The sequence below is a fragment of the Gavia stellata genome, chromosome Z (genome assembly GCF_030936135.1).
Source record: "Gavia stellata isolate bGavSte3 chromosome Z, bGavSte3.hap2, whole genome shotgun sequence".
In the NCBI taxonomy this organism is placed as follows: domain Eukaryota; kingdom Metazoa; phylum Chordata; class Aves; order Gaviiformes; family Gaviidae; genus Gavia; species Gavia stellata.
The window spans coordinates 36,481,435-36,508,625 of NC_082637.1; the positions used below are offsets into that span (position 1 = coordinate 36,481,435).

At 36.5% G+C, this 27,191-nt stretch overlaps 1 protein-coding gene across 2 annotated transcripts; it reads right to left on the minus strand.

Annotated features, from left to right (window-relative positions):
* Window positions 1–3,816: 3,816 nt before the first annotated feature.
* TTC39B (tetratricopeptide repeat domain 39B) lies at window positions 3,817–26,052 on the minus strand. Of its 2 annotated transcripts, none has more exons than XM_059833506.1 (16): window positions 25,921–26,052; window positions 24,071–24,141; window positions 22,866–22,933; window positions 20,800–20,864; window positions 20,522–20,627; window positions 19,071–19,136; window positions 17,337–17,445; window positions 16,393–16,460; window positions 16,246–16,305; window positions 15,772–15,933; window positions 14,635–14,726; window positions 14,172–14,292; window positions 11,866–11,977; window positions 8,445–8,562; window positions 4,996–5,112; window positions 3,817–3,991 (listed from the first exon to the last, which is right to left on the minus strand). In XM_059833506.1, the coding sequence occupies exons 1-16, from the start codon at window positions 26,037–26,039 to the stop codon at window positions 3,895–3,897; spliced, it is 1,551 nt and encodes a 516-aa protein (XP_059689489.1). In that variant the 5' UTR covers window positions 26,040–26,052; the 3' UTR covers window positions 3,817–3,894. The 2 variants fall into 2 exon arrangements, with proteins under 2 accessions (XP_059689489.1, XP_009807750.2); XM_009809448.2 differs by having other exon boundaries at window positions 24,071–24,147.
* Window positions 26,053–27,191: the final 1,139 nt, after the last annotated feature.

Here is a 27,191-nt window from a genome sequence, read left to right on the forward strand (position 1 = left end):
TCCTCTGAAGTGAGAATCCGTTCCAATGCATCGCAACAAACATTTCTACACGCTCTTAAAACCAGAACGTACTACATCATCCCTCATCCTCCATTATTCTGACCTTGGTTCTACTCAAGTACCAGACATGAACATGTGCAAACCTCAATAATTTAGAAGCAAATAAACAGCACCACCAGTGCAAATATGAACATTCTTTGTTGAACTATGCAGTATAAGAATACACAGAAACAAAAGGACATTAAACATTAAGATTAGTAATAAAATAATTGCAGTCTAAGTTGGATTTGTTACAAGAAATCACTTTTTATACATTAGTTGGCACTGTGTTTTAGAAACATAACAGGATCTGATTATTGTACATTTTTCTGGCCGTAAAGTGCTAAATACAGCTGCTACTCACATGTATTAGAACAGATCTAAACCAGCCTTTAATCAGCTTTCTTTTTAACAAAAATTGAAAGAAAATATGTGTTAAAAGTGGTGAGCTAGGCTAAAAACCGTAATACAATGATCTTTCACTAACAGACTAAATATTTGAACGATATGCACAAACAAGAAGTTTTTTGTAGTATTTTCTAAGTAGACAATTCTTAATCAAGGAGAAGCTTTGTCTTATAACCAGCCTACTTTCTTATTCCTCAACTTAAAAAAATATACATCTATTATCAGAAAAATCAGAATGATCTTTTGTCATAACACAACTACGCAAGCTTAGCCTTGCTTGCTTGAACTAAGGACTTAGCTTTGCTCTTGTATATATTATAATTCCTACTTTTATCAACAGAGGTTATAACATCATAGATAAATGCTCAGCCTTGTTCAGTTTCAAAGTTTCAGTACATTATTCAAAATTCCCATGGGCGACAAGCAAGTGAGGTGAAGATTATGAAGAGCAGTAAGACTAAATCAGAGTTGTATTTAAGACCCAGTACAGTATACAGCAGGTAAAAAAAAGCCACAGACTTTTCATCCAAACTCTTAGCCACAAATCACTTAGACATAATGTACTGAATAATATTGCATCAGTGAATTATTGTGTCGGGGAGACGTGCACTTCTTCTGCAGGATTTGGAAGACAAAGCATCTCTACAGCTCTACTGAGACCTACCTTAAGTGAAATGTTACAAATCACTCTCATATATTTCTATTTCCACTGTTAGTAAGTTTGAAAAAAAGTCCAGAACAAAGCTAAGAATTTTGATCAATCGGACTTTCTAACGACGAAGTTTGGAACAGCAGCACAGAAAAGGAGACAAGCTGTAAACAGTGCTTACGCTGGGGACCTCAGGGCATCAAAACACTACAGAGAGTATTGCAAATTTGTGTTGATATGCCGGTTCTCTGCATGAGTGCAAAAAGGCTGATCCCAAAAGACACGAAGTGTAACTTACACAGGGTGTTAATATTGACTTTGGAAGGCTGAACTGAAGCAAACAAAGTTCTCCTTTTATTCTCTCTGCAGTCAGTATCATTAGCCATGAAAAAAGTACACTGCTACAGGACACTTTAAAGTTCAGTACAAAAAAAATCAGCTTCTAAAGAAGCTCATTGTTTACTTTTTGTTAATTTTGATTTCTATTCCAAGTCACCCATAGAATACTAACCATAAGACACTCCCCACAAAAACAAGAGATCAGAGACTACTTCATGCTTCATCCTGAGAGTCTGTAGTCCCAGTTCTAACTCTTCTGTAGAGTGAATTACTATTTGAAACACAAATTATAGAAGTTTTCCTGGCAATTGTTCTCGCCACCTTTCATGAGAAAATGAAGTGGTCCCATTTGATTGCTACAATCCAATAATTGGATTAATCCAAAATAATCCTAAAATGAACATGTAAATACCCAAAGAAGTATTAGAAGTATTGTCTGAAAATATTTATTTTTGCTGCCTACAGCTTATAATCAGATGTGTATAAATGGGCAAGTAATTAAAGAAGTCAGTTGGCAGCATATGCTAATCTCTGTTGACAAAGAAACATATCTTTTTTTACTTTAGCTACAGTCAATATAATATATTTTAAAATAAGCATGTTGCATTTTATCAGTGATTGAGTATCTCAGGTATCTAAGCTTCAAACCTATGTGTGCATAATTTTACACAATAATTTAGTTACGCATTTACAATAGGCACAAATCCAAACCAGTGAAGACCACAGAATTCGGATCAGGTTTCCACTTCAAAAGACCCATTCTGTTTATTTAGCTAATATTTTTAAACTCTTACTTCACCTGTAAGTATGTCACTGTATTACAGATTTATATATAACTGAGTCATTTAATTGCAAAGTCATAGAAGAAAGCTGTGCTCTCAATTACTCGAGAAGAATAACTACAGCATTTACATTACATTGACTGTTTAATTAGAAACTTTGTTACTTATTTACTGAAGACACATTTTTCACCTATTCCTTTTGTTCCATTTTTTTTCTTGGGTGGGCGTTCAGGGCAGAGAATCACATACAGGAGCACAGTTACTATGACTTTACTGTGCAGAAGTAAATATACTGACAGTAAAATATGGAAATGGGCAAGTTTTGCAATAATCAGTGAAAGAACAGTTATTGGGCCTATACTTAAATAAAAATCAAGTATCTTCTTATTTTTAAGAATAGACAGCTAGCAGAATCTGCATATATAATGAATTGGGAAACTGATACTGCTGTTCACATAGTAACATGAAAAGAAGAATACATGCACTTAAAAGCTTCTCTCCATTTTACTGCCCATTTTTGGTAGGAAGTAGAAAGTTGTGATTAGAATATGCACATTTTCTTAACTCCAAGTTTAAAAGTGCATCCACTTTTTGATGTACAATCAACTTGCGTTAATATGAGTTATTCCCATTATTAGGAAAATAAATAAATTCTGCAAATTTTTATTTATTTTGTTTGAATTCCAAGAACAGAGATACCACCAAGGGGGTTAGTCTTCAAATACTAAAAGACTGCTTCAAAAAAGGAAAAGAACAATCATTTCTCCACATCCATGACAAGTAAGATGGGAAGCCATCAGTTTCAGTTGTTCCAAGAATTATTTGGGGTAGACGTCAGGGAAAACTTCACAGTCTTTTCCCACTGGGAAAGACATCCTGTGTAAGTTACAAAATCTCTCTCAGTGCAAGTTTTTCTTAAAAAAAACAGGTTAAAACAAGTCTGTCAGGAATGACATAAGACTGTTGATTCTGCTTTAGGGCAAGAATACAGAATACCTGATCTCTCAATGTCCCTAGTAGTCCTGCTTTTCTATGACTGAAAAGTATCCCCTGTAACCACTTATTTTGAGTGAAACAGGCCTGCAAAGACATTATACCTGTAGCCTTGCTTGACTTTATCTGACAGTGTAAAAATACTGCACTTCAGACAGGTTCCCTTTGTTCCCAAAATGAAACAAAGTCAAAGATGACTAATTTTTTCCTTTGGAACACAAATTTCAGAATATGGTATGCCAAATGTGGGTAAGGTTATCTGTAGACATAGCATTTTTGTTCCAGAGGCAAAAAGATCAAATGTACTGCAGAAAATTGAACCTTCAAAAAAATGCAGAAATTATCACCAGTTCCACTGCATAACCAGCATCTGTTTTCATATAAAAAAAATAAAGTGTTTGCATTAAACTTTATTGCACCAACTTTTTTTAAAATATCCCCCATTCAAGTCAAATATTAAATTATTTTTATCAAACAAAATATAAGGTCTTATTTAAAGTATCAAGTAGATAGAGTACATGCACTATACAGAAAAAGAACAGTCTAAAGGAATGACATACATCATATCAGAGATGACAGAAAACAATCATTAGGTTGTTTCTTTTCCACTATTAAAAAAAAGATTGCAAAAAGATTGTATAGGCTATTGTATGCATTGTATGCATGAAAAGCATCCCTCCTCATTCAAGGTGTTGAAGCAGGCGACACCTTCAAGCTGTCAAGTGCTGCATGAATTCTGAAGTGCAACCTGGACTCCATAGAGTATTCTTTGTAGCTGTTTCTGCAAAAGTTATTTTAAGAAAAACATTTTTGGCCTGGATTGTTTCTAGTTCATACATGCAGTGAAGTACCAAAGTTAACAGCCTTCATTCCTTCAACAGGAAACAAAGGTTGAGACACAGATGATTTATGAGATATTTAAAGCTACATCCACAAACTGAGCAGAGACTTACACCACTAACGATAAACTGAATCCATGCCTTAGCATCTCTTTCACTTATTTTGAACCTTTCAATAGCCCTCCCAATTACTGAAGTTTGCTGTGAAAAGTCAAGCTACAAGACTATAGAAAAGGCTGTTAGCTGAAAGTGTATGTTCAGCTTCAAAACACAACTCAGCCAGAGTAATAAAACACAGGGAAATCACATTATGTAATACAAACAAAAAAGCAAACAAATACTATATTTCTAAAAAAGGTCTTAGGAGATTGTTTCTAACTCACATTTACAACACTATCGCATGATTGGTATAATTCTCTGTACACACAAGGGGCAAATTCTACCCCATACTACAATCTACAGATGAAGTGAACATGCTGCTCTGCAGTGCATTTTGCTCTCTACTGCTCTTCTGTGACAGGACGTGAAAGGAAAAAGGAAGGTGGTCAAAAGTGTACTGGCTTTTAACCCACTCCCACTAACACCTTTACGGCAGCAGTTATAAGCCCCCCAGCTGCTCTCTGGGACAGAGGTGGTATAGGTCCTTTCTCTGGACTCTCCACTCCATTCCATGCATGCAGTGGAGCCTCAGCATCTCTGAAGCCTAAATGAAAAAGAAACATCTTCCCTTCATACCATGCCTTGTTTGATATTGTCTATGCCACTGTGTCTGAAGGACAATGTTTCTTGAAAGTGTAAAATTAAACTGTATCGGACAACTTTTCCAAATCAAGAACACAGATTTATAATTACTTGTATTTTGCAACGGGGCCGGCAGGAAGAAAAAACATATGCTTTCATTGCTAAAGTTACTGAGTTATTCTTAATCTACACTTAATCCACTTACTTTGCAGTTTCTATATATCTTATTGCTTTTTCTCTCTCATCCTGTTGTTTGTACAGAAGGCCCAATTCATATAGGGTGAATGGCACCAAGTAACTATCATATTTTATTTGCTTCTCACTAGAAAACAAGAAAAATACAGAAGCGGTTAATTACAACCTGTCCTCAAGTGACCAGTTAAATTTTAAAATGCAATCACTGCCTGTAAAAGCACATGGCCAGAGAAAACACTCTGGAACCTTTTTTTACTGGTTAACTCTGTGCACATTAATCATACCTGTAAAGAGTGGATGTAAAATACTGCCAACATGACCTTCCAGGAGCAAAATTTTATTCTTTCCTACTTCCTATTTGTGTTGTGGTATGTTACCCAAGCTACTATGAACACATTTCCAAGACTGGAACCCTATTGTGCGACTTACAGTTCAAAAAACCCCAACCATCCAAAAAGATAACTTGAGATAAAAAGCAATGTTCATTAGGTTAGGCAGTATAATACTTCTTTCCCACCCACAGAATTAAGATCCCCTTACCCTAGCTTGCCTGAACAAATCAACAGAGAAGTAAGAAAATTCAGCTTTTCCTCAATTCAGGAAATTCTCAGAATCGCTGCAGCTGGAAGGCACCTCTGGAGATCACCTAGTCCAATCCTCTGCTCAAAGCAAGGTCAATGGCAGCAACCTGTCCAGGACTGTGTACACCTAGGTTTCCAGTATCTCCAAGGATGGAGACTCCACAGTCTCTCTTGGCAACTTGTGCCAGTGTTTGACCAACTTGGCAATTAAAAAAACAGAATTCTCCTTATGTTTAAACAGTATTTCTGGTATTTCAGTTTGTGCCCAATACCTCTCATTCTGTCACTGGGCACCACTAAGAAAAGTTTGTCTTATTTTTTTTTTTCAAACCACACTCCCTTCCTGTAACCCTTTCAGGTCTTCTTTTCTCCAGGCTGAACACTCCCTGCTCTCTCGGCTTCTTCTTTTATGACAGATGCTTCAATCATTTTATCATCTTTGTGGCCCCTTGTTAGACTTGTCTCTCTTATACCAGTAACTCCAGGACTAGACACAGTACTCCAGATGTGGCTTCACCAGTGCTAAGAGGGGAGGAAGGATCATCACCCTCGACTTGCTGATGAGTCTTCCTAACCCAACTCGGGACACTCTTGGCCACCTTCGTTGCTAACGCACACTGTTGGCTCACTGTCAACTTGGGGTTGACCTGGATGCCCAGGATCCCCAGGGCATTTTCTGACAAGCTGTTCTCCAGCCAGTCAGCCCCCAGCCTGTGCTGGTGTATGGGGTTACTCCTCCCCAGGAGGAGTGACTGCCACTTCGCTCTGTTGAACTTCGTGAGGTTGCTGTCAGCCCATTTCTCCAGCCTGTCCAGGTTGCTCTGAATGGCAGCGCACCCATTCGGCTTATCAAACACTCCTCCCACTTTGTATCATCTGCACATTTGCTGAGGTTGCATTCTGTCCCATCATCCAGGTCCTTAATGAAGATGTTAAAATCCACTGGCCCCAGCATTGAACTCGGCATTATTCTACTGGTGACTGGCCTCCAGCTGACTTCATGCTGCTGCTCACAGCCTTCTGAACCCAGCAGTTCAGCCAGTTTTCAATCCACCTCACTACCCACTTATCTAGCAGAAACTTCATCAGTTTGTCTGTGATGATATTGTGGTGTCAAAAACCTTTCTAAACTCAAGATAAAGAACATCCACTGCTGTCGCCTCATCTACTGAGCCAGCCATCTCATTGTTGAAGACTATAAGTATGGTTAAGCATGATTTCCCCTTCATAAATTCATGCAGACTACTCCTGATGACCTTCATGGTTTCCAGAAGTATTTACTCCACCTTCCCAGGGACTGATGAGAAGCTGACTGGCCTGCAGTTTCCTAGATCCTCCGTCTTGCCCTTCCTGAATATAGGGGTGACATTTGCTTTCTTCTGGTCCTCAGGAACTTCCCCTAATTGCCATGACCTTTCAAAGATAATGGAGTGTCACACTGACATTAGCCAGATCCCTCAGCACTCATGGATATATGCCAATGCCCTAGGTACTTAGGTATGTCCACATGTACGTCTAGTCTGTTCACACTATTCCTAACCTGACCCTCCTCCATCAAGGGTAATTCTTGCTTGTTCCAGACTTTTCCACAGGTTTCATGGACCTGGAACTCCTGAAAGCTGTTCTTGACACTACAGAACGAGGTGAAGAAGGCATCGCATATCTTGGCCTTTCCTGTGTCTTTTACTATCAACTCTTTAATTCTTATCTGGGTAGAATAACACCAACCAATACTGCAAAACAAAGAAGTTCACAACAAGCACTGGAAAAGCTCTCAACATTTTGACAGCAAAACCTCTAAAGAGGCACCTCATCCTCCAAGACAAGCCTTGATGCACAGAAAGTGTGTCTTAAAGCAGGGAGACTGCTTATGTGATGAACAGTCTTAATGTACTGCAGCAGCCCAAGAAATGTAGTGGGTAAAGCTGACCAGAATGTAGATACTTAATTTACCAGAAAACTTCTCCTCCTCCCCAGGCAAAACATCCGCTTTATGAGGAATTGTTGGCTGAAGATTTTTAAATTGTCTCAGCTCTAAAAGCCTCCACCGTGTCAACTATCTTTGGAGCAAGATTTTCAGAAACAGCATTCCTTTACTTTGTAACTGATGAAATCCCACTGTTCTGTAACTTGCAAAGTGCTTGACTAAACTCACTTGGGATATTAGAAATGGCAAGAGAAGGGGAGATGGCAAGAAAATGATATCAAGCAACAGAATTATACAGAACAAAATCTCCTTAAATATTAATTTTTCTAAATTATATATTAGAAAAAATTGCACATTTAGAAACTGCTTTTTCAGCCTAATTACTCTAAAAATTCTAAGTTTACAACTAAAATCAATACATGACTCATGTTATATCAAGAAAAATTATTACAATAAATATGGATCTGGCACCTAACATATTTGATAAATCTGTAATACACGAAACTCGAGTTTTCAACTGAAACAAGGAACAACAACAAACAACAACAATTTCTCATCTGCACAGAGAAGCATTAACTACTGAAGTACTAAATCCTGAAAAAAAAAAAGGAAAGCCATGTGAATTATCTTTACTTACACTGATAGTTTTGCAGATACAAAAATACTAATTCCAAATGTATTTATATAAATGCTTTACCCATCAGTTTGATTTATTTCGTCTAAAACACCACATTTATATAAAGCTATATATTGTTAAATTGCTATAGAAAAATATTAGCAAAGTTTTATGGTACTCCAACTACTCTCAGGGGTATTTTAATTCCAGCTCATTAACAGGATATTGAATTTAATTATTCAAAATTCTAATACGACAGCTTCTAAAGGAGCATCAGAAATTTCAACCAAAGCTACAATATATAGAGGTTAAAAGTCTGTTTATGTTATTTTTACCTTTGAATTACTTTACTGAAACACAGCTCAGCTTGCATGAGTCTTCCCAAGTGTTTCAGGCAGAGGCCCTTCAGTAACTGCAACATGCATGCATCATCCATATAGTATTCATTGCGATCTAAAAGTAAAATGTAAAAACATGTAAAAGCGAGATACATCAAACAATTTGAAGACGTCATGAAAAGAAGAATTAGCTTTTCAGTAGGGAATATGTATTCGGACTCAGGACCTTGCTTCTCAGATTTTATACCTCAAAACATACATAACTTTCAGGCACAATTTTAAATACTGTCTACTGAAGAAGATGTGTGCATATCATCTGTATCTTTCTCTTTAAAGATACAGGTTAAGAAGAAATAAGAAGGAATTGAAACATCCAGATATTCCCCAGTCTTCTGTATCTGGAAGTCAGTACAAAGCAGGCTTAAACTGGCATCAGTTAAAGATTTCTGTACAGGTAACACCTAAAACAGGAAACAAAACCTACAGTAAGACTGAAGCCTCCTGCACACTACATTACCTTAATAGCTTCCCCTGTTGCAGAGTACTGGTAGACCTCCAGTAACACCAGTAACATGAAAAGCACAAGAACACACTAGGATTCTTTCCTGCAGAACTTTTCAGAAACATTATTTGGCAGTAGAAATTCAAGAAACCATGTTTATTAGTATTCACATCATCTCTAACGATTAAGAAGCTTCACTGGTCATGTATAACATTTGGAAAATTCAAGCAAGTTTTATGTTCAATAGGACTAAAAATACCAGATGAAAGTTTTTTGTGAAGCAATTCAGAAATATAACTTTAATGAGCGTGGTCCTTTTTTGTTGCCTTGGTTTATAGCATTTGCTGGGTGCAAGGAAGGAAAAGAAAGGAAACACATATGGATAAACAGATGGCAGCACATACATTAACAATTCAGGAAGCAAATCACTCTCCCTTCAGATCATGTTGTTTACAATTAATCACCAACTCTCTAAGGTCACATTAATTTTTTTCTTAGTCTGCCAAAAAAATCCTACACGAACAGTTCTGAAACATTCAAGACTGAAGTATCTTAGGATTCAGTGAAGTGCTTTGTCACTACATCCAGGCTTATTTCTGTCTGTGTTTAAACCCAGAAAGCCTTGGTAGATAATAACTGTCAGACTGCACTTTTAGTGACAGGCAGAAGCGCAGTGGGTGATTATTTTGCATCCTCTAGCCTGTTTTGCTAGGCTAAGGTATTGGATTCATGTGACTGTCTCCTAAAGGACTCATTCATTGAAATTACTGGGGGCAAGCACTGATGTCAGTAAAAGCTTGCCAGTCTTCAACAACTTCAACTAGTATCTCCCCGGTATTTCCCACAGGAAGAAAGCTATTATGCCAAAACACTAACAATAAATGACAGTAAATGCACAGGCTGATTTAATACAAACAACCTTGCAATAAATGTGGGAGAACCATCTTCCTGCAGTCCTCTATATTAGAGGAAATATCATTACCAGGATTATAAAACACACAAGAAATGAATTTTTCTTGAAGTTACAAATTCCTTTTTTCTATCTTGGACATGACACAACTGTGGAAAAATAAGATTCCCAGAAATCCTGAGGAAAAAAAATTTCTAATGTCTTTCACCTGTTCCTTCTACCATCTCTATTTTCAGCTCTATACAACACAACCACTTTCAATCCTTGACAGATTCCTTGCTGTGCCTGTTCACTTGAAGCGAATAAAGTATCAACAGCTCTCGCTAAGTCGTCTCAATCCCTAAATGATCTTTGCGTATAATTAACACACTTTTTTACAGCACCTTAGCAGTCCTTTAAAGCTATCTAGTACTGACAGCTGTCTCTTAAAATAATGTTGTATCCTTGCCACACTCTGCTAATAGCCTTAATCACTTTCTTTGGGTCTCAATTTAGCAGCAATTCTGGTAATCAGAGTCTTTACCTTGCCTGAGTCCATACCTTTAAAAGCAACTCAGGCTCACAGATGCAAAGTCCAGAACAAAACTACACTTGACTGCAGTTATTACTAAAAAAGACACAGAAAGCATAACACACAAATATGCTTCCAGATCACATCCTATTTTAAACTGCACATTTCCATAAGAAATACACACTGTTTTTATTTCTGTTCCTTTCATTTTGGTACCTTCTGCATCTCTGCTTAGGAATTTGACAGGAAATTCACTTCAGTGTTACAACTGATTAGCCTCTCCATGATACAGCACTGGATTCCCAACAGCTTCTGCCAGAACCCTCCACACAAAACTCATGGGAACACTACTTCATTTGCAGATGTCTTGCATATTGCCACATTTTGGTTTTAATACAACAACAAAAAAAGAAAAACACTTGAGATTTAAGAGACACACTACTGATTCTGCAGAAATGTGAAGAATAGCATAAAAAAAAATAAGGGACCCAGTTAAGCCTTGGCCTTGCAAGTCACTCTTATTTAGTGTGTTATACCACCCAGATTTTACCGCTATGCATTTCTTGTATGTCCTTATATAACTTCTGATGCATCACCTCATTTTATATGTAAATCATAATTAGATTTACTCTTACATTTCATAATTAATGTTTTAATCATGCAGCAACACTAACTTTTGCTAAGTTGTTGGTAAGTGTTATTAAAATCTGGGTTCAACAGAAATTACTTTTAGTGAATTACCATTAAAAAAAGTTTCCTGTGTGAAAAGATATATTTATTCATTCTAGAAGAACTCAGAGAAGTCTGCTGAGAAGTTCACGTGACAGATGACAGCACCACCTCATAAAACCAGGTACTTCTGCAGTAAACCTATTGTAATACTAGAACTTAAGTTCCTTCAGGAATAAGTTATGGACTGATCCTCTACACATTACCCTGAACATCTATGCTTCAAATAAATCAAGATCTAAAACCATGGTCAAAGTTTAATTGTTAAAAATGTCTTACTTTACAACTAGCAAACATGTTTTATTTTGCTGCAAGTAAAAAACCAAACAGACTCATGCACAGTACTTCATTACTTCCTTCATACTTAGTCATATTCTGCTCAGTATGTGTCCTTTGTAGTAAAGTTACAGTGTGGTGTAAATCGGTTTAGAAAAAGTATTTTTCAGACATTTAAGAAATTAGCGGATTACACTCCAAGAACGCTCTCAGAGACTGGAATGTCTTAGTAAGACTCAGTTAAGTTCCGTAACTAATAACCTCACATCCTTGAGTTTCCTGTATTCTTCTGCAGCATCAATCAAGCCGGATAAAGACCATATTGAAGAACCACCGCTAACTTTCATGCGGCTCCAAAGTTTCCATACTCAGATTTAATAGCACATTGCCTGAGTCAACACTTACCTCACAGAACATTAGTAAACAGAAGCAAAGAAAAATGTCAGCATTTCTTACCAGTTTATTATTTCCATTTTAACTGATCACTTACTAGTATCATTCTGTAGAGCAGTTTCTTCTTTTTCAATTGTTACCAGTAAGTTTTCAGTGAGGTCTGCTCTTTTGCCCACAATAGCAAAACCATTCCAGACATACATCATTTCCTGACAAAACAAAAATAAACAAGAGAAACTCATAGACTTGCATAAATATTTAACTAAAGAGTATCCCCGGGAGGCTGTTATGGAACATTTTGAGTACCTAAAAATACTGCCTACAAAAACTTGTTTTAAACAATATGAAAGTTTTCAAAGCCAAAACACTCACTGTTGAGAAGTCCGTGAATAAAAGTTTCTGTACAACTTCAATTAACCACCCACAATTAGTACGGGGCATTCTGTCAGTTACACACAAGTTTAAAAAGACAACCACATTTGCCTTAATAATAATTTAATTAAAGTTGCATAAGAGTATCTATGCACAGGGGAAGCAAAATGACATTGAATGTGTGTTGGCAAAGTTAACCTGGGTTTCTAAGTTCTGAATGTTTTGACACCTTTTTTAATGGATTCTGTCATGTATTTTCATAGCTGTTTAAAAACAAAACTGAACAGATTTTATCACGCACTAGTTTACCATCACCCACATTAACACATGAACAAAACTAGGTATTTCAAGTTCAACTTGTGGCCTCTGCTATGTGAACTAAAGAAGCAGCTAAAAGTAGTTACTTTGTACAGGACTATAGATAAACTTGTGTGTATATTTGTGGAGTTGTGCATGTATATACAGTATACATCTATAGGTGTGCACCCAAAGCATGTGTTTATATATAAATGCTATAATCTACAGGCTGTTAGCTTCCCTATGGAGCAACACTGGAAGTAGATAAAACTTTCTGCATAAAAATGTGGTTCCAGTACACACATCTAACACATGCTTCCAATACAATTCCTACAAAATCTTATTTAAAAAAAAAACAACAAACAATAAACAAGGCAAATCCTGGCACAAAGCTTCACAGATGCTTCAGTACAACAGTAAGCAATATGCTTGTTTTGATGTATCAAATATTATCACATTGTAACACAAAGAGAATTACAGAATACACAGTTAATGCTAACCAATACTAAACTTTGCGGAGGTCTTTACTCAATCATCGCAATCACAAAAGTATCATTTGTTCTACTCTACCTGAATTGTAATTGCACCTCTGAAATACGAAGCCTGATGTCACTCTGAAGCTGATAAAATATGTTGTTGAAGTATTTCCGCTTACATTTGTGCTGTAACTATGTGGGTTTTCAGAGGGAGATACAAACGGTTTCTATCAAAGTCTGAAATAGTGTTATTGACACTATCAACTACATTATGCTAGATTCGTTTCAATTCTGCAGTCCTGTCTAATTTATGCTTACTGCAGTAACAGCATAAACTCTTTATTTTTGCTTAACCCATGACAGAAAAATTCTTAAATTAAAAGATACTGGATATGACAGCAAGACCAAAGATACATACCCACAACTGAATAGCACTGTGCTGTACAAGCCCAAGACAATTTTATTACTTACGTCTTTATACGTAATTGAGTATAGAATGAATTTTAAAACTGACATTGATTTTCTTTGCAGTCTTTCTGTATCAATGATGGAATTTCATGACGGAATTTCAGAAATTCCTTCTCAAATTATGTTTCTCATCTACAGTTGTTGCTAAATTATCCATGTACAAAAATTTTAGCATACACATATGCTAAACATACACATACATAAACACACACATACACATTGCTGTGCACACATGCAGACTGTGCACTACTAATGCCTCTGAAGTTAAAAGCATGGGAAACTAGAATAGCATTAGTAAAGTATCATTAACTTCTGCACATTCTACTCAGACTCAATATAAGCAAAAAAAACCACACAACCCCACCATTCTTCATTTTCATGAGAAGAACAGAAAGTGCTGAAGTACTCCTTAACTTCTTAGTAAGTCTGGAGGACAAGGACTGAAATCCTGCCAAACTAAAGAACATGAAAACATATGCTAGAAACGCATGCAGGTTTTAGCTGAAAGGTCACTTTCAGCCTCACGTGGCAACAGCAATCATTCTCTGTATGTTTGAACTTTCATGTGGAAAATCTGGCTCTGGTTTTGGTCTGCTAGTAGTTGGTAGCATGATCCAGCCCCTAGTATATTTCCCAAAAATCCCATTGCATTAATGCAATAATTCTTTAAGAATATAATTTAAAAAACGCAGACACATACTACCTGATAATACTATTCTTTCCCCGCATAATGAATTGTACTTATTTCTTTTCTATTTGAAAAGGACAAAAAGAAAGCAAGCATAAATACCAAGGCAGGTAATATCAGCTTCACTGGTTGAGAACTTGCATAGCGTCGAGCTTTCCTTACTGCAAACTTCTCAGTTGGGATAGATTTTCCTGCAATTCTCTGTTTTAGACCATCCACTTGTCTACAAAGAGGGGAAAATGGAAAACAGAAGTTGTGTTACGTAATTTTTATTTAACCTTATTTCATTTAGTAAGATTTGCTGTTTGCCTCTGAATTGTAACATCTTAAGTTGTTTCACACCACTAGAACATAGTTGTAGGGCGTATGTTTGCTGATAAAAGCAGCATTTTAAATATTCTGATGCTAAAAGCAAAGAGAAAAACTGAAGCTAAAAGCAAAGAAAAACTGAAAAGTTGATGGTTTTAAGTAGGAAGCAAGTCACACAAGACAAAGATACTCAAGTCGAAAACTTTTATATGGGGGGAAAAAAGACTGCACGTCTAGTTGCTTTATAAATGTTTACCTGAATAAAGATACAATGTCCTCACCAGTCCTTTTCAAATCATCCTCTGGAAGCATGCATAGAATTGCTGCCTTCTGGAATACATATATTGCCTATTTCAAAAAGAAATAGCAACATATTATCACATCTAATTTGCTGTGTTCAGTCAATACACTCAGGACTCAAATATCTTACCCCACTTCCTGCAGCAAAGTGTTTCCAGTAATTCTCAGGCAGGTGGAACTACAGAAGTTTAGCATTTCCTTTGTCACATAATTATGCTATAATTTTATTTTCAATGTGTTTATTAATAATCTAAATAAGTTAGTCAGAATGCTAAGTGTCTCCTGCAAAGAACAGGACAATTTATTATGCAAATAACTGATAAAAAGATGAGGTTAAATGACATAACTATTCCAAAGTCCATTACTGTTATTACATGATCTGTTACATGTAGACATATGCCTGAAAAAACAGAAGAAATTATCTGAGTACTGATTCAAGGTAAGTTCAATAACTGGACTTTGCAGAGAAAAAAGAAACATCCATAATTCTGTTCAAGACATTTGCACTTCACGTTGAATATACTATTCTCTTCCTCTTATGTCAAGAATTGGACAAATCCCCTTTTCCACTAAGCATAATAAAACAGTGATCTAGAAAGGAACAGACAAAAATGATATTTGCACCTTGTTCTTGGTTCACACTTTGAGAAACATTTTTACAAAGAAAAGGTAGATACGCCAACTTTTCTTGTGAGAACCTGTCTCCAGCAGCCTCCTCATTTCATGTTGCAAATCATCTGCTGAGTAGGCCTGCTCTCATCTGTTTATAACCAAGTTTTATTACTGAATGTTAGACCTTGACTTGAGATGCAAGCTAACAATTTTCTTCTCCCTCTTCTTTCTCACAACTCTGGTAAGTACCTCCATTTTTAGAGGGGCTGAAGCATTGTTAGTTATGGCTCTGGCGCTTCAGAATGTGAAATAAAAATTCCTCCCCAACCACCCAGTTAAACCTACTATTTTGGTGCCATTGCGCTTTTGCTTACGGGTTTCAGAAGAAAGCAAAAATTACACTTATTGTGCAAACTGAAACGCAAATTTAACTGCAGAGAGGCTACTGGTATATCATAACAACATCCACCTGCCCATTTACCTTAGACCACCTGCTCTCTTTGCTGAGCAGGTCTGCATACCGATATGCTTGAAGCCAGTCCTGCTGGAAGGTGTGGCACCACATCAGTTCCCAGTAACAGAGATGATGAATCTGTTTCCATTCTTGCTGGGCTGCTATGCATTCTTGGAACCTCAACTGTGCCTACGATGTAGTTTAGTAAGAATGATGAAAATGGGCTCAATCACAGCTCCACATGAGAGGCATGTCTAATTACAATGCAAATTCTTTCCTAGCACTCAAGTGGAGAACACCTGACTAGTAAAATGAGATAAACTTTCCTTTTGGTCTTATTCACAGAGACAGAGCTGGAATCAATACTGACACTGAACATGAACAGGGATAAGAGCATAATTATCCAGCCAACTAAAATAAGTTACTTAAATGAATGAGATATTTTTTCCCCAAGTTGAACACTGAACAAATAAAAACCTTAAAAAGAAAAAATTGGTTTACCTTTTCAAAATTTCCTTTCAGTATATCTATTCTGGCAGCATAAAATAGAATAATGGAACCCTTGAAAGGAGATGAGAAAAATACCCAGTTACTATTTTAAGCTGAGGGAAGTACATTGCTGTTATAAAATTTATTGAGAATACACACATTTGGAAATTTCTGGAGGTAGGGTTCAAGGAGACTGTCTGCTTCCTGAAGGTTGGCTTCCCCTGTACCTAGAAAAAATAACAAACCAACCTCAATGTACTTAAAGAGTTTCATAGATTAAGATTTTGGTTTCCAAATCGTATTATAGCTTGAATAGATTAATGGATGACTGCTTTTATGTAAAAGCAGAATTATTTCATCATACTGTGTTTCTATAAAAATGAATTCTTGTCCTGAAGTTACTAAGTGCTTTTAGGATAGTAAAGGTCTGTAAGTAGAAACAGAATAGAATATATGAATTTTCTTTAAACTGTTCCCTTACAGATCCTAGTTACATTTTTAAGGCCCTTTAATTGCTTTAGCAAGTTAGGAAAACATTCCTCAGCTGCTTCCTTTCCTAACTTTGAGCTCAGTAATGAAATACAGGTGATACTGAAAGAAATGAAGTTCTCTTTAATTTCCTGATGAGCCTGAGGGACAAGGACTAAAATACTCTCAAAGTAAAGAACATGAAATTATATGTCAAATATACAGAATTAATGGTGACTTTTAGCCCCATGTGGCAAAAGCAATTAATTCTCTACATGTTTGAACTGCCAAGTAAATTGTTTAGGAGTACAGACTTCTCTCTGGAGATAGTTTTCACAATATCTGACATTAATTTATGAATAAGGACTTGTCTGAACTTAGAAGTGTTTTGTGACAGTTTCCTGTTGCATGTTGAGACAGCCCTGCAAATGGAACAAGATGTACAATGGTATCTACTCTCACTGTTTCTGCAGACATAGCTTTGTCAGTCAGAGATTTGTTTCAGATCATAATTAAGCATACAGCAATATCCTGTTACAAAGTTAATTGGCCACAGTTTTGAAATTCAGTTCAAAGAAATCATAATATCTATCATAATGTGTAGCATGACTGAACAGCTACACAGTGGGTCTCACCAAGGATTAAGGAGACGTAAGTATGATAAACCAACAGGGTGAAAGTACACAGAATGGCCCTCAAACTGCTGCCAGATGCGCCTTCACGTAGTTGACAGAGGCCCAACTCCTAAGAAACATCACAAACACATGCAGAATTAACTATCAGTATACAGAGTTACTACTAATAATTTCTGGCTCCCCCAAATCCAGTTTTTCTTTCAGATAAGTATTTCGTAATTCAGCACTTCATTATCTCAGATCCGACACAACCTTCTAGCAAAACAGTTCTGCTACAGCTGACAGCACTCAGCAAGGAGAAGATTAAGCTAACACTGAACAAAATTACCAGTGCTCTGGTGAAATGGGAACACCACACACATGCAGATGCACAGGTCTACATTCCTTCCCCACTATTTTCTGGCTGTGAGCCTTTCAGAATATCATCTTTAAATCTGTGTTCTGTGAGAATCTCTCTCAACTATTCCGGTGCTGCTTTGTGGCAAGAGTCTTCCTGCACAGAAATTCCTGGTTATCCTCAATTCTCCTCCATCAAGTCAGCCACTGTTTTGAGGTTCTGCTCAAAATATTAGCTCTGCTGACACGCCAACTTCTAGACATAATTTCCAGAAGCTACAATGGAATTTGTGTGCGCTGAGAAAAGGAATCCAGATTCATGAAGGCTTATTCAGCTCTTAACACATGAAACTTCTTCCCATCCTTTCCAGCTTATCGTTATTACATGACAACTTGACTGCTTGGGGGATTGTTGAGATGAGATCAGAGCTTCCTGTCTCAAAACCAGTGCCTCTTCAGAAACATCAGATTTTAACAGTTTTGCCTCAAAACAAATATTAACTTAACAGGAACTTTACCGCATAGGAGAATTCAAGCATCATACAAAAAAATGTGGTGATACTCCAAAACTGTTTGTTCTTTTCGTTTCAGCTTTTATTGCCTTTTCAGTCAGGGCAAAAATAGGTATTAAGGAAGACCTGCAGCATGAACAAGGTCTTTTGCAGGAAGAAACAGAATGAACAGGTCTCTACTGAAGTCTAATTTTTCATAAGCAGAATGGTATTTGTGGACAAACTAACAGCAATAAGACCATGTGGTGACCTCACTAATAACTTGAAGTTTAGTTACGTATAATTCTGTGGGTTGCTTTGTTTGGGGTTTTTTTTTTCTTCTTTCTTCTTTCTCATGGGTGCCAAAAAGAGTTTTAAAGGGCTGTAAGATACTTAAAAAACAAGGCTAGGTTTACAAAAACGAGGCTATGATTACACTCACTTTCCTCATCCATGAGAAAAAGAGGTACTGAGATTCCACAGTGACACATGATACTCAGAAATTCCTTCTCCCACAGAAATGGGCTGGGATTATGGGTGGAAAAACATAGAACTGTGACTCTCCCTCCAGTTACTAGCATGAGGAACATTAATTTCTGACTGTATAAGCTAGAAAAGAAAGCTGATATCCTCTGCTTAAGGATCAGCAAAAGGAAAGGAAATTGCAAGTTGAAAAACCCTCTGAAGGAGAGTGGTCATTACCCATGGTTGTTCAAGATCAGGATATCACCATATGTGCTTTTATGTCTGCATCGTCTAGCCCACTTCTCACCTTTTTAACAACACTAGAATACTGATAAACAACACAGATCATTTAACATCATATATTCCACACTAGAAGTAAAATTCATCCAGTCTTTATCTGGGAAAAGACTAATTTGAAAAAAACAAGTATCAGATCCAATACCCTATTGCCAGAAAATCCAATAAATTCTAGAAGTCGGAGGATCCTTCCTGGCAAAAGTGACAGCATCTGAAATACATTCAAAGAAAAGTAGGTTAAATTAAAACTTATATATATTAAAAAAGAAGTAAAACCACTATAAACTTGAGTCCAAAATGCCACTTACTATGTTACAAGTGCCACTGCATACTAATGAAAAAGTAAAAACACAAAAGAACTCGAAAATAGACATGCATGATCAACAATATAGAATTAGTCTGCAGCTTCGGACTTTGATGACCATCAAGCATGGAAACAGCAAGACAGAGTCCAGCTGTGCTTCTTCAGGTAATGACAGATTTGTCTGTCTTCAACTAATCAGAATTGTTTGAAAATTGTGGATCATTTGGAATAAAAGTATTATCTGTTTTGGTAGTACTTACAATCTACCATTGTCATCTTTCTTTACTGCCAATCAAACAATACAATGGTATGACAAAAGTTCTACTTGTTCCTACTGTGGGAGCGCTGAATTAGCAGACCAGCAAGCATACTTGTTTTAGAAATACTAGCTATTGTTATCATCCTTTAGCCCTCTATTACATGCTCTTTTTGTTCACCTTGTAATTGCATTCTCCACATCCTACCCAACAGAAAACTTAAAGATCACAACCACAAGCATTACAAGAAGGTCTATTTGAAGGTCAGTTTTTGAAAGCTCCATTCACCCTAATACATTCTGTCCAGCAGAGACTTCTGTTAAGCTGCCCAGTGAGGAGACTTCATGAAGAATAGGAAAGGTCAGAGCACTTATGAACACAGCCACTTGCTTGGGTTTTAAAGACTGGCAGGTGCAGATAGACCTGAGTTGTTCTGACCATACTCAGAACTGGCCAGCTCCAGTCTGGAATGATACAGAAATTATCATTCCAGCAGAAATCAACTCTCACCATTGCCATGACAGATGTGAAAATGCAACTGTAGTTAAATTGTAAAGAAAAATGCTAGTGGATGTACCCAGTTTTCTTTTGCACAAACTCAGTAAACCACTGCTTGTTATTCTGAATTCGTAATTATCTATGCCAATCTACGGTATGCCACTGAAGCAGAAGAATGGTATACATGGGGGTGTTAGAATAAAAGCAGTCACTCCAGGTATCCTGTAACCAATAGCAAAAGCATGTTAAAAATTCCTGCTACACACAGGCATATGTAGATGCTTTTCCTCTTAAGAAATACTTACATAAATTAGTGCAAGAGAATTAAACACAATTCAGAATAAATTAGTAGAAAAATCCTAGAATGCATACATGCAAAAAGCCACTGCTGTTTTCATATTGCATAAAACCTTCAAAGCGTGTCTCTCCATTTTACAAATGTGTAACTTTTAAAACAGGATTACAGTACTGTATCTGCAAAGAAAGAATCCTACAGAATTATCGCAATGGCCTTTCTATAGTCTGAAAAAGTCATACCAAGTTGAATGCTCCGATTCCAAGTTTTACTCCTCCTTCAAACTGGTAATAAGTTTCATTTTTGCTTTTGTTCCCCTGAGTCACCTGTAGCACCTGATGACATTCTCTTTTGGTGCAGGGAAAAAAAGGAGGGAAGGGGAAACATGACTTAGAAATTAATAATTAATTATAATAATCATTATGACTGCTATAAAAATACTCCCTTTTATTTTGGAGGCATTAATGCAACTGCACCCGCTTATACCAACATTGAATCTAAGTGTTTTCTAATGGCTTACTTGTATATTTGGTAACTTGTCCTAATTTTGAGGCCACCTTTGATAAAGTTGATCATATTTTCATCCTGGAAGAAAAAAACCACTAATTGTACAAAAATGTGCATTCAGCTATTACATACATAAAAATCTTCCAGCTACATTTAAATTTAGGTATAATTTAATGGTCATTGGAAATATTAAAAATGTTTTTCAGTTATTAGACTCATCTTTAAGACTGAAGTTAACACTTGCTTTAAGTTGTTAGGGAAACATTTCTCTGGTGCATGTTACAAATTTTAGAACTTAAGAAGGGGGTAAAAAAAAGTCAAAGAGTTACTTTTAACAGAATTTCCAATGCATATAAGTGGAACAAGAAAGCTCTCCACCAGATGGTGCTGTAGGAACTTTTTAGAAGTTTTTGAAATAACGATTCTGACACACATAAGCAAGCCCAGGACCTGGCAGAAGACAAACCAAAGAATCCCCTAAACAGATGAATTTCCATTGCTGACCAACAGTAACCACATGTACTACCCAACATATGTGCTTATTAATATCTAGAAAAATCGAAGTAAAGCCACAATGTACTAGCCATCAAAAATAAATTCCTGAAAAGCAAGATGGTTAACAGTTCAACAGAACAGAATTTCTTCTCTTAGAATTCACGCAGAAGGGGAACATGTGCAGGCATTTCAGAAATGCACATTTAAATATTTGGTGATGGCATATATGATGTGGAAAACGAAAAGCACGAAAAACCTCAGAATCAACCACCAAGGGGAATTCTGGCTTCCATAAAAGGGTCACGATTTCAGAAGACCTCAATTGTTTTGTCTGCAAGACTGAACACCCAAATGCAAGTGTTATAGTACAAGCATTCTTGCTACCTCTTTCTGAATGGTTACATTTTCATTACCATCATCATCCTCAGGTGAATCAAGGTCAGTCAAGGACGAAAAATACAGAGCATGGCAGCAATCAGCAGAGCAGGGTATTATAACCAACAGCAATAGATCTCTGACATGATGGATAGCAAGGTGCTGCTTTAGAGAAAGTATACCCCTAAGTTTTTTTTCATTTTATACAGTCCTAAACTCACCTCCTTCAACAACTGTTTAAGAATTCTCTTCATGCTTAAAAAAAAACCCCACCCACAAAAGAAAAAAGAGGGTTGCTTCCATTTGGTTCATAAAGAAGAAAGTCAGTCATAGGAAAGACTGGCGTTCCATTAATAATATTTCCTGGCACTTCCAGCCAAAGTACTATATTAAGTGGTCTATAAAACTTTACCAAATTAACATTTTAGGTCTGTCTGATCTTAGTACCATTGTGCCTCGCTTCTTCCTCATAATTTGTATGTGAAGGGATTATCTAAAAATACATTCATTAAACATTTGCAAAACACTCACATACGTAAAAAAAGTATGAGTAACAACTCCTGTATTCAGGAATCAAATTTCAAATAGAATTTGAAAACGTTGTAACATGAAGTCCCTGAACAAGCTAAACAAGAAGCACCAGACAGTATTAAAGAGCAAATCTTTCTATGAACTGAATTATTACCGCAGCAATGCTAAGGCATGCTCATTTTATAATTATTCATTACTACATTGACTCTAACAACATGTTAAAAGTGCATGGAGAGTGATACTGAATGGGAGACAAGTGCGCACCAGTTGAAGTTTATTAGTTGAGAAACATTCTATCCTTTTCATGTGAAAAAAGACTTGCACCTTTAAACAAGGCATTTCCTCATACTTGAGCATCTTTTTAAAAAAGTGCTGGACACTGTCAGATGTGATGCATTATCTTTAAAACACACCATCTGTGTAAGACTGGAATATACCTTAGGGTTTTAGTTCCTGGGCATCAATAACATCTTTGGTTATTCACATAAACAAAGAGAGGATTTTGCTGGGCAGCACAGCATTTACTGTACTTTCAATCACTGCCATGAAATAACATTCATTCACTAAAAAAAGGTTGGGTTTAAATACCGTATCTAGTGTGGGAACAATATTTTACAAGCACTAACATCTTTTCATTAAGCTGCTACACAGAGATGCAGAATAAATTATTGACTTTACCTGTACGAAGGTGAGAGCTGCTTTCTGCAGTAAGCATTCAGCATAGCAGATTTCAGCATGCATTTCCTCTATATAAGAAAGAAAAGTTATTTACTGTCGGCAAAGTTATTGTTAATATTATCTGCTTGGGGTCAATGGAACAAATAAAATGCTGCCAAGGAAAAAAAGCAAGATTCTGCTCATGCTGTTTTGATAACTGCTGAATAATAGCTGTAACACACAAATCCCAATAGAAGTCTTCTATTTCACTTCTCAGACAAAAACTTTGATCTTGCCAGAGCTGACTTCAGCGTAGGGCAAAATCTACTTATCATTCTGGTGGATGATCTCCTGCACTTTCCATCGATCCTAAGTTTAAATATCAGCCTACAGCAACTAGGTCTTCCAACCCTCTTTCCACATCTTAGAAAAAACTTTTACTGATGAATGGTAACACTCACTGTGACTCAGGCTTTTCCTAAGTCTAGTAAGACATTATGAACACATTTTCACCAAGTCATGCTCAATAAACCAAAAGCCCCAGGCAGACTTTCTGTCCTCATGCAGCACTAAACTATATTTGACTTAACATATATGACACGAGTTACTCTGCACCCATGCTGCAAGACCAGCCACATGCACAAGGTTGCTGTATGTACAGTGCACACATGGTGAGTTTGATGTGTCCAGTATTAAAGAAGATTCTTTTGTGTCAGGTTAGGAAAAAATGCGTACTTGATTCTGCCCAAATCAGAAATAGGAGATCAGAATTTTCAGAGCCATGAACAATGTACTGATACCATTTCCCAAAACACCTTAAGGCAAAACAGACAAGCACAAAACCTGTTAATATATTCAGATTCCAATGCAATTAATGAAAAGGATGTATTCCACAGCACCAATGATTCTTAAACTTTTCGGAGCTGTCTTGGGGGGGGGTGGGGGGGGTGAGAAAAAACCTCAAAATATTTCTCTTCAGTCCTGTAATGTGTTGTGAAAGGCATTCCTTAATTCATGCATGCTCAGAGCCAAAAAAATATTAAGCTGAATCCCCCATTTTGAGAAGCTTTGAATTCCAATTAAAAACCCCAATATTCAGGTGGTTTCTTTGGTTTTTACTGTAATACACTAGTCAAGTAACAGAGTTAAGCATATTTGTACACATTGGTAGGGTGTTTTTGAGCTTTTTTCACTTTGTTATTTTAATTGTATTATAAACCACTTACCTTCACTCAACTGATCCACTGACTGTTTAGAAACTAGATTGGACAAGGATTCCACCACTGTGTTTCTTTTCCTAAATCTACATCAGTTGTACGTGGAAGAAAAGAAACCCACACAGCATGAGCAACATTTCAACACAAACTTGAACTTTATATTTATAATTCTTAACCATTTCCAACCACAATTTGTAGACAGTAAAGTGATAATTTGCCCATAGTTGCAATTCTTTGAATAGTCTAATCATGGCCACTGGCATGCATCTAGACTCAGAAGCCTATCCAACCTTGAATGATGTTCCAAGCATGGATTTAATTTACTTTAAGCGTACAATAGCTTCCACTCCACTTCCACCCACCAGCTGCAGAGGTCTCTCTGATGCTGGGCAAGTCACTTGAACTAGACTTCAAAGTTTTATGAATAAACTTTTTTCCATGTCTTAAACTCGTACTCAGAATTAGAATAAAAAATCAAAAGGAGCTGTTTTCAACATAGATTAAAACATAAATACTTCAGTATTTTATGGCATTTTATGCCAGATATGATGCCAAAACAGTCACATCTTTTACTTTCAACAGATCTCTATTGTCCATGTTACCAATTGCTAGTTTATATAGTATGCCATTCCAAAAATGAATTCATTACTATTTACAAACAACTCAGCTTTATGAAGAAGCTAAAGAAACAATTCTACATTCAGAAAAAGTAATGCACTTTGTAAGCCAGAAAGTCATTAATTATAAATACTGAGCATTAGCTTAGCATTTGATTACATTACTCTGCACACTGAAAAGCGAAGCATCTTGAAAAGATTATGACACTACAGATTAACATAATGCATACCAAAAAAAATGGTCAATTAAGGCACACGTAGTTCTGCCAGTTTTTCACCTTTGAGTGTTTGATTGCTTTTATCTTGCATTTTTATGAGTTTTGTGACAGACTAGACCAGAGCACTTACACATAAAAGTTTGTATCCTGCAGAGATGGAGGCCCTTATTGAAACCATGTGAAGTACAAAGAGGCACCTAGTTTTCAGACATACTAAACAACACAGTTCAGATGAAACTGTGAATTGATAGCACACCTGAAAAAGAGGTAGAAACTGCTGACCCTTTATTTTCTTCAGGTAGTACCTGATAATTTTGTCTCATTTCCTTTTCTTTTGTTTGTCCTTGCTAAGGAGGTGATGTTAAATGCCTAAACTAACAACGTTGGGAGGCAATTTCTTTGGAGACCATTCGTGAAAAATATGGCCTAACCAATACAATGAAGAACCAGTACAGCAGAATAAAGCACTCATTTCTTTTTTTGTCAGAGGCTTGTTAAGCACTTGAGCTTTGGCAACGCATTTTCTAAAGTTTTTTTAATTAAAAAAATAAAGGTCATTAATAACATCTATTTTCTACTCTGTTTCATTGTTGTTCCAAGCAAAACCAGAAGCAAAAGGTTCAGATCATCCTTGACAGGAGTAATAGTCCTTTAATTTTAAGGTAAGCTAAACACATTTATAATAATAATAAAAAAATTGCTTTGGTTTTAGAAGAAACCCCAGTACAAACTTAATCCTATTAGGCTATTGGGTCCATCTTTGAAAACAACTTGCTAAACAACCATTTAACTAACTTTAGAGGCTGTACATGCCCAGGCCCAACAAGTCTGTTGTTTCTGCAATACTAGAAAACATATCCTGACCAATAATAATTGGACAGTGAGACTTAACTCCACCTTTCCAAATTTAGATCACTATCCTACTGTCAATAGCCTGCTTTGAAAGCATACAGACAGCTGGGACATCTTAGAAAGAACACTTAGTGGATTAAGTACCTCATAAATGTTCATTGCTTGAGCTTACCTTTGGCAGGTTTGCAAAGCTTCCTTCATTGTAGAAATTCCTATTTGTATATCCTGCTGTTCAAAGGTCATAGCAGCTTGCATAACTAAAATAGTGCTGTACCCAAGGGCATGGTACATACTGTCTTTAGACCTAGGGCAAACATATACATCTTGTGCATTTAAGCAAAACTTTAAATTACAATATAAAACTAAATGCTGAGACACTTGCATTAATTTGTGAAAAGACAGAAGAATAAAGCAAGAAAGCAACAGACATGAGAACATAACCTAGCAACTACCATCTTCCACTGGGTGCTACATGTCTGCCCCCACAAAATACTGTCGCAGCAAGTTCAAAAAAATATCCAAACTGGGTTACACAAACATTTGCACTTAATTATATCCCATTTATAGTCCGCTGGTATATCTATTTAATTTAGCTAATTAAGCCTTGACATAAATACTCGTTCGCCTGCTTTCACTTAATCTAAGAAGTGAGGACATACTTCTAACATTACTACTTGATTCAAAGACACAAAAATCTGAATTTGTGTTACAGAAAAGTCAGTACACACATGCTCAGTCCTGCATAAAAGGCTATATTGAACCTGCCTGTCTTTCACAATATAATTACACAACAACAACAAAAAAAAGCTGTGGGAAAGTGGCTGTGGGAGGTCATATACTCAAACATACCAGTTGCAGCAGCACTATTGCCAACATTGTATCAGGCAAACTCAGGTTTTGTCTAACCAAGTTTCAAGAGGTTCAAGAAAATGAAGACTGCATACACCTCTGGCAGCCTCTCTGGTACTGTACTAACGTACTTTTTCCTAACGTCCAATTTGAACCTCCTAAGCCTCAACTTGTGGTGACTGCCTCTTGTTTTACCATCTGCCATTATGCAGAAGGACGTCTCTATCTTTGCGACTTCCCCTCAATAGCTCCAGACTGCTATTAGACTAATGCCCAAGTCTCATTTTTGCCCAACTAAAACAAACCTAGCTCTCAGAATCTTAATGAGTCATATGTTCTAGTCTTCTTAAGTATGTCAACACTTTCCCTAAAATTCTTTACATTATTTAAGGACTTAAGTGTAACTTAAAGTTATTAAAGCTATTATTAAAGTTATTAAAGCTATTTTTCAGTCAAACCATTGGGCTTTTTCTTTTTTACAGGTGTCTTTTTGTTTCCTTGCTAGGCTAGGTCCTCCTTTGCAGATTAGCTGAATATGCTATATAATAAGCTCAAAGTATATTAGCTGCCAGGGACTCAAAGCATCAAAACCAC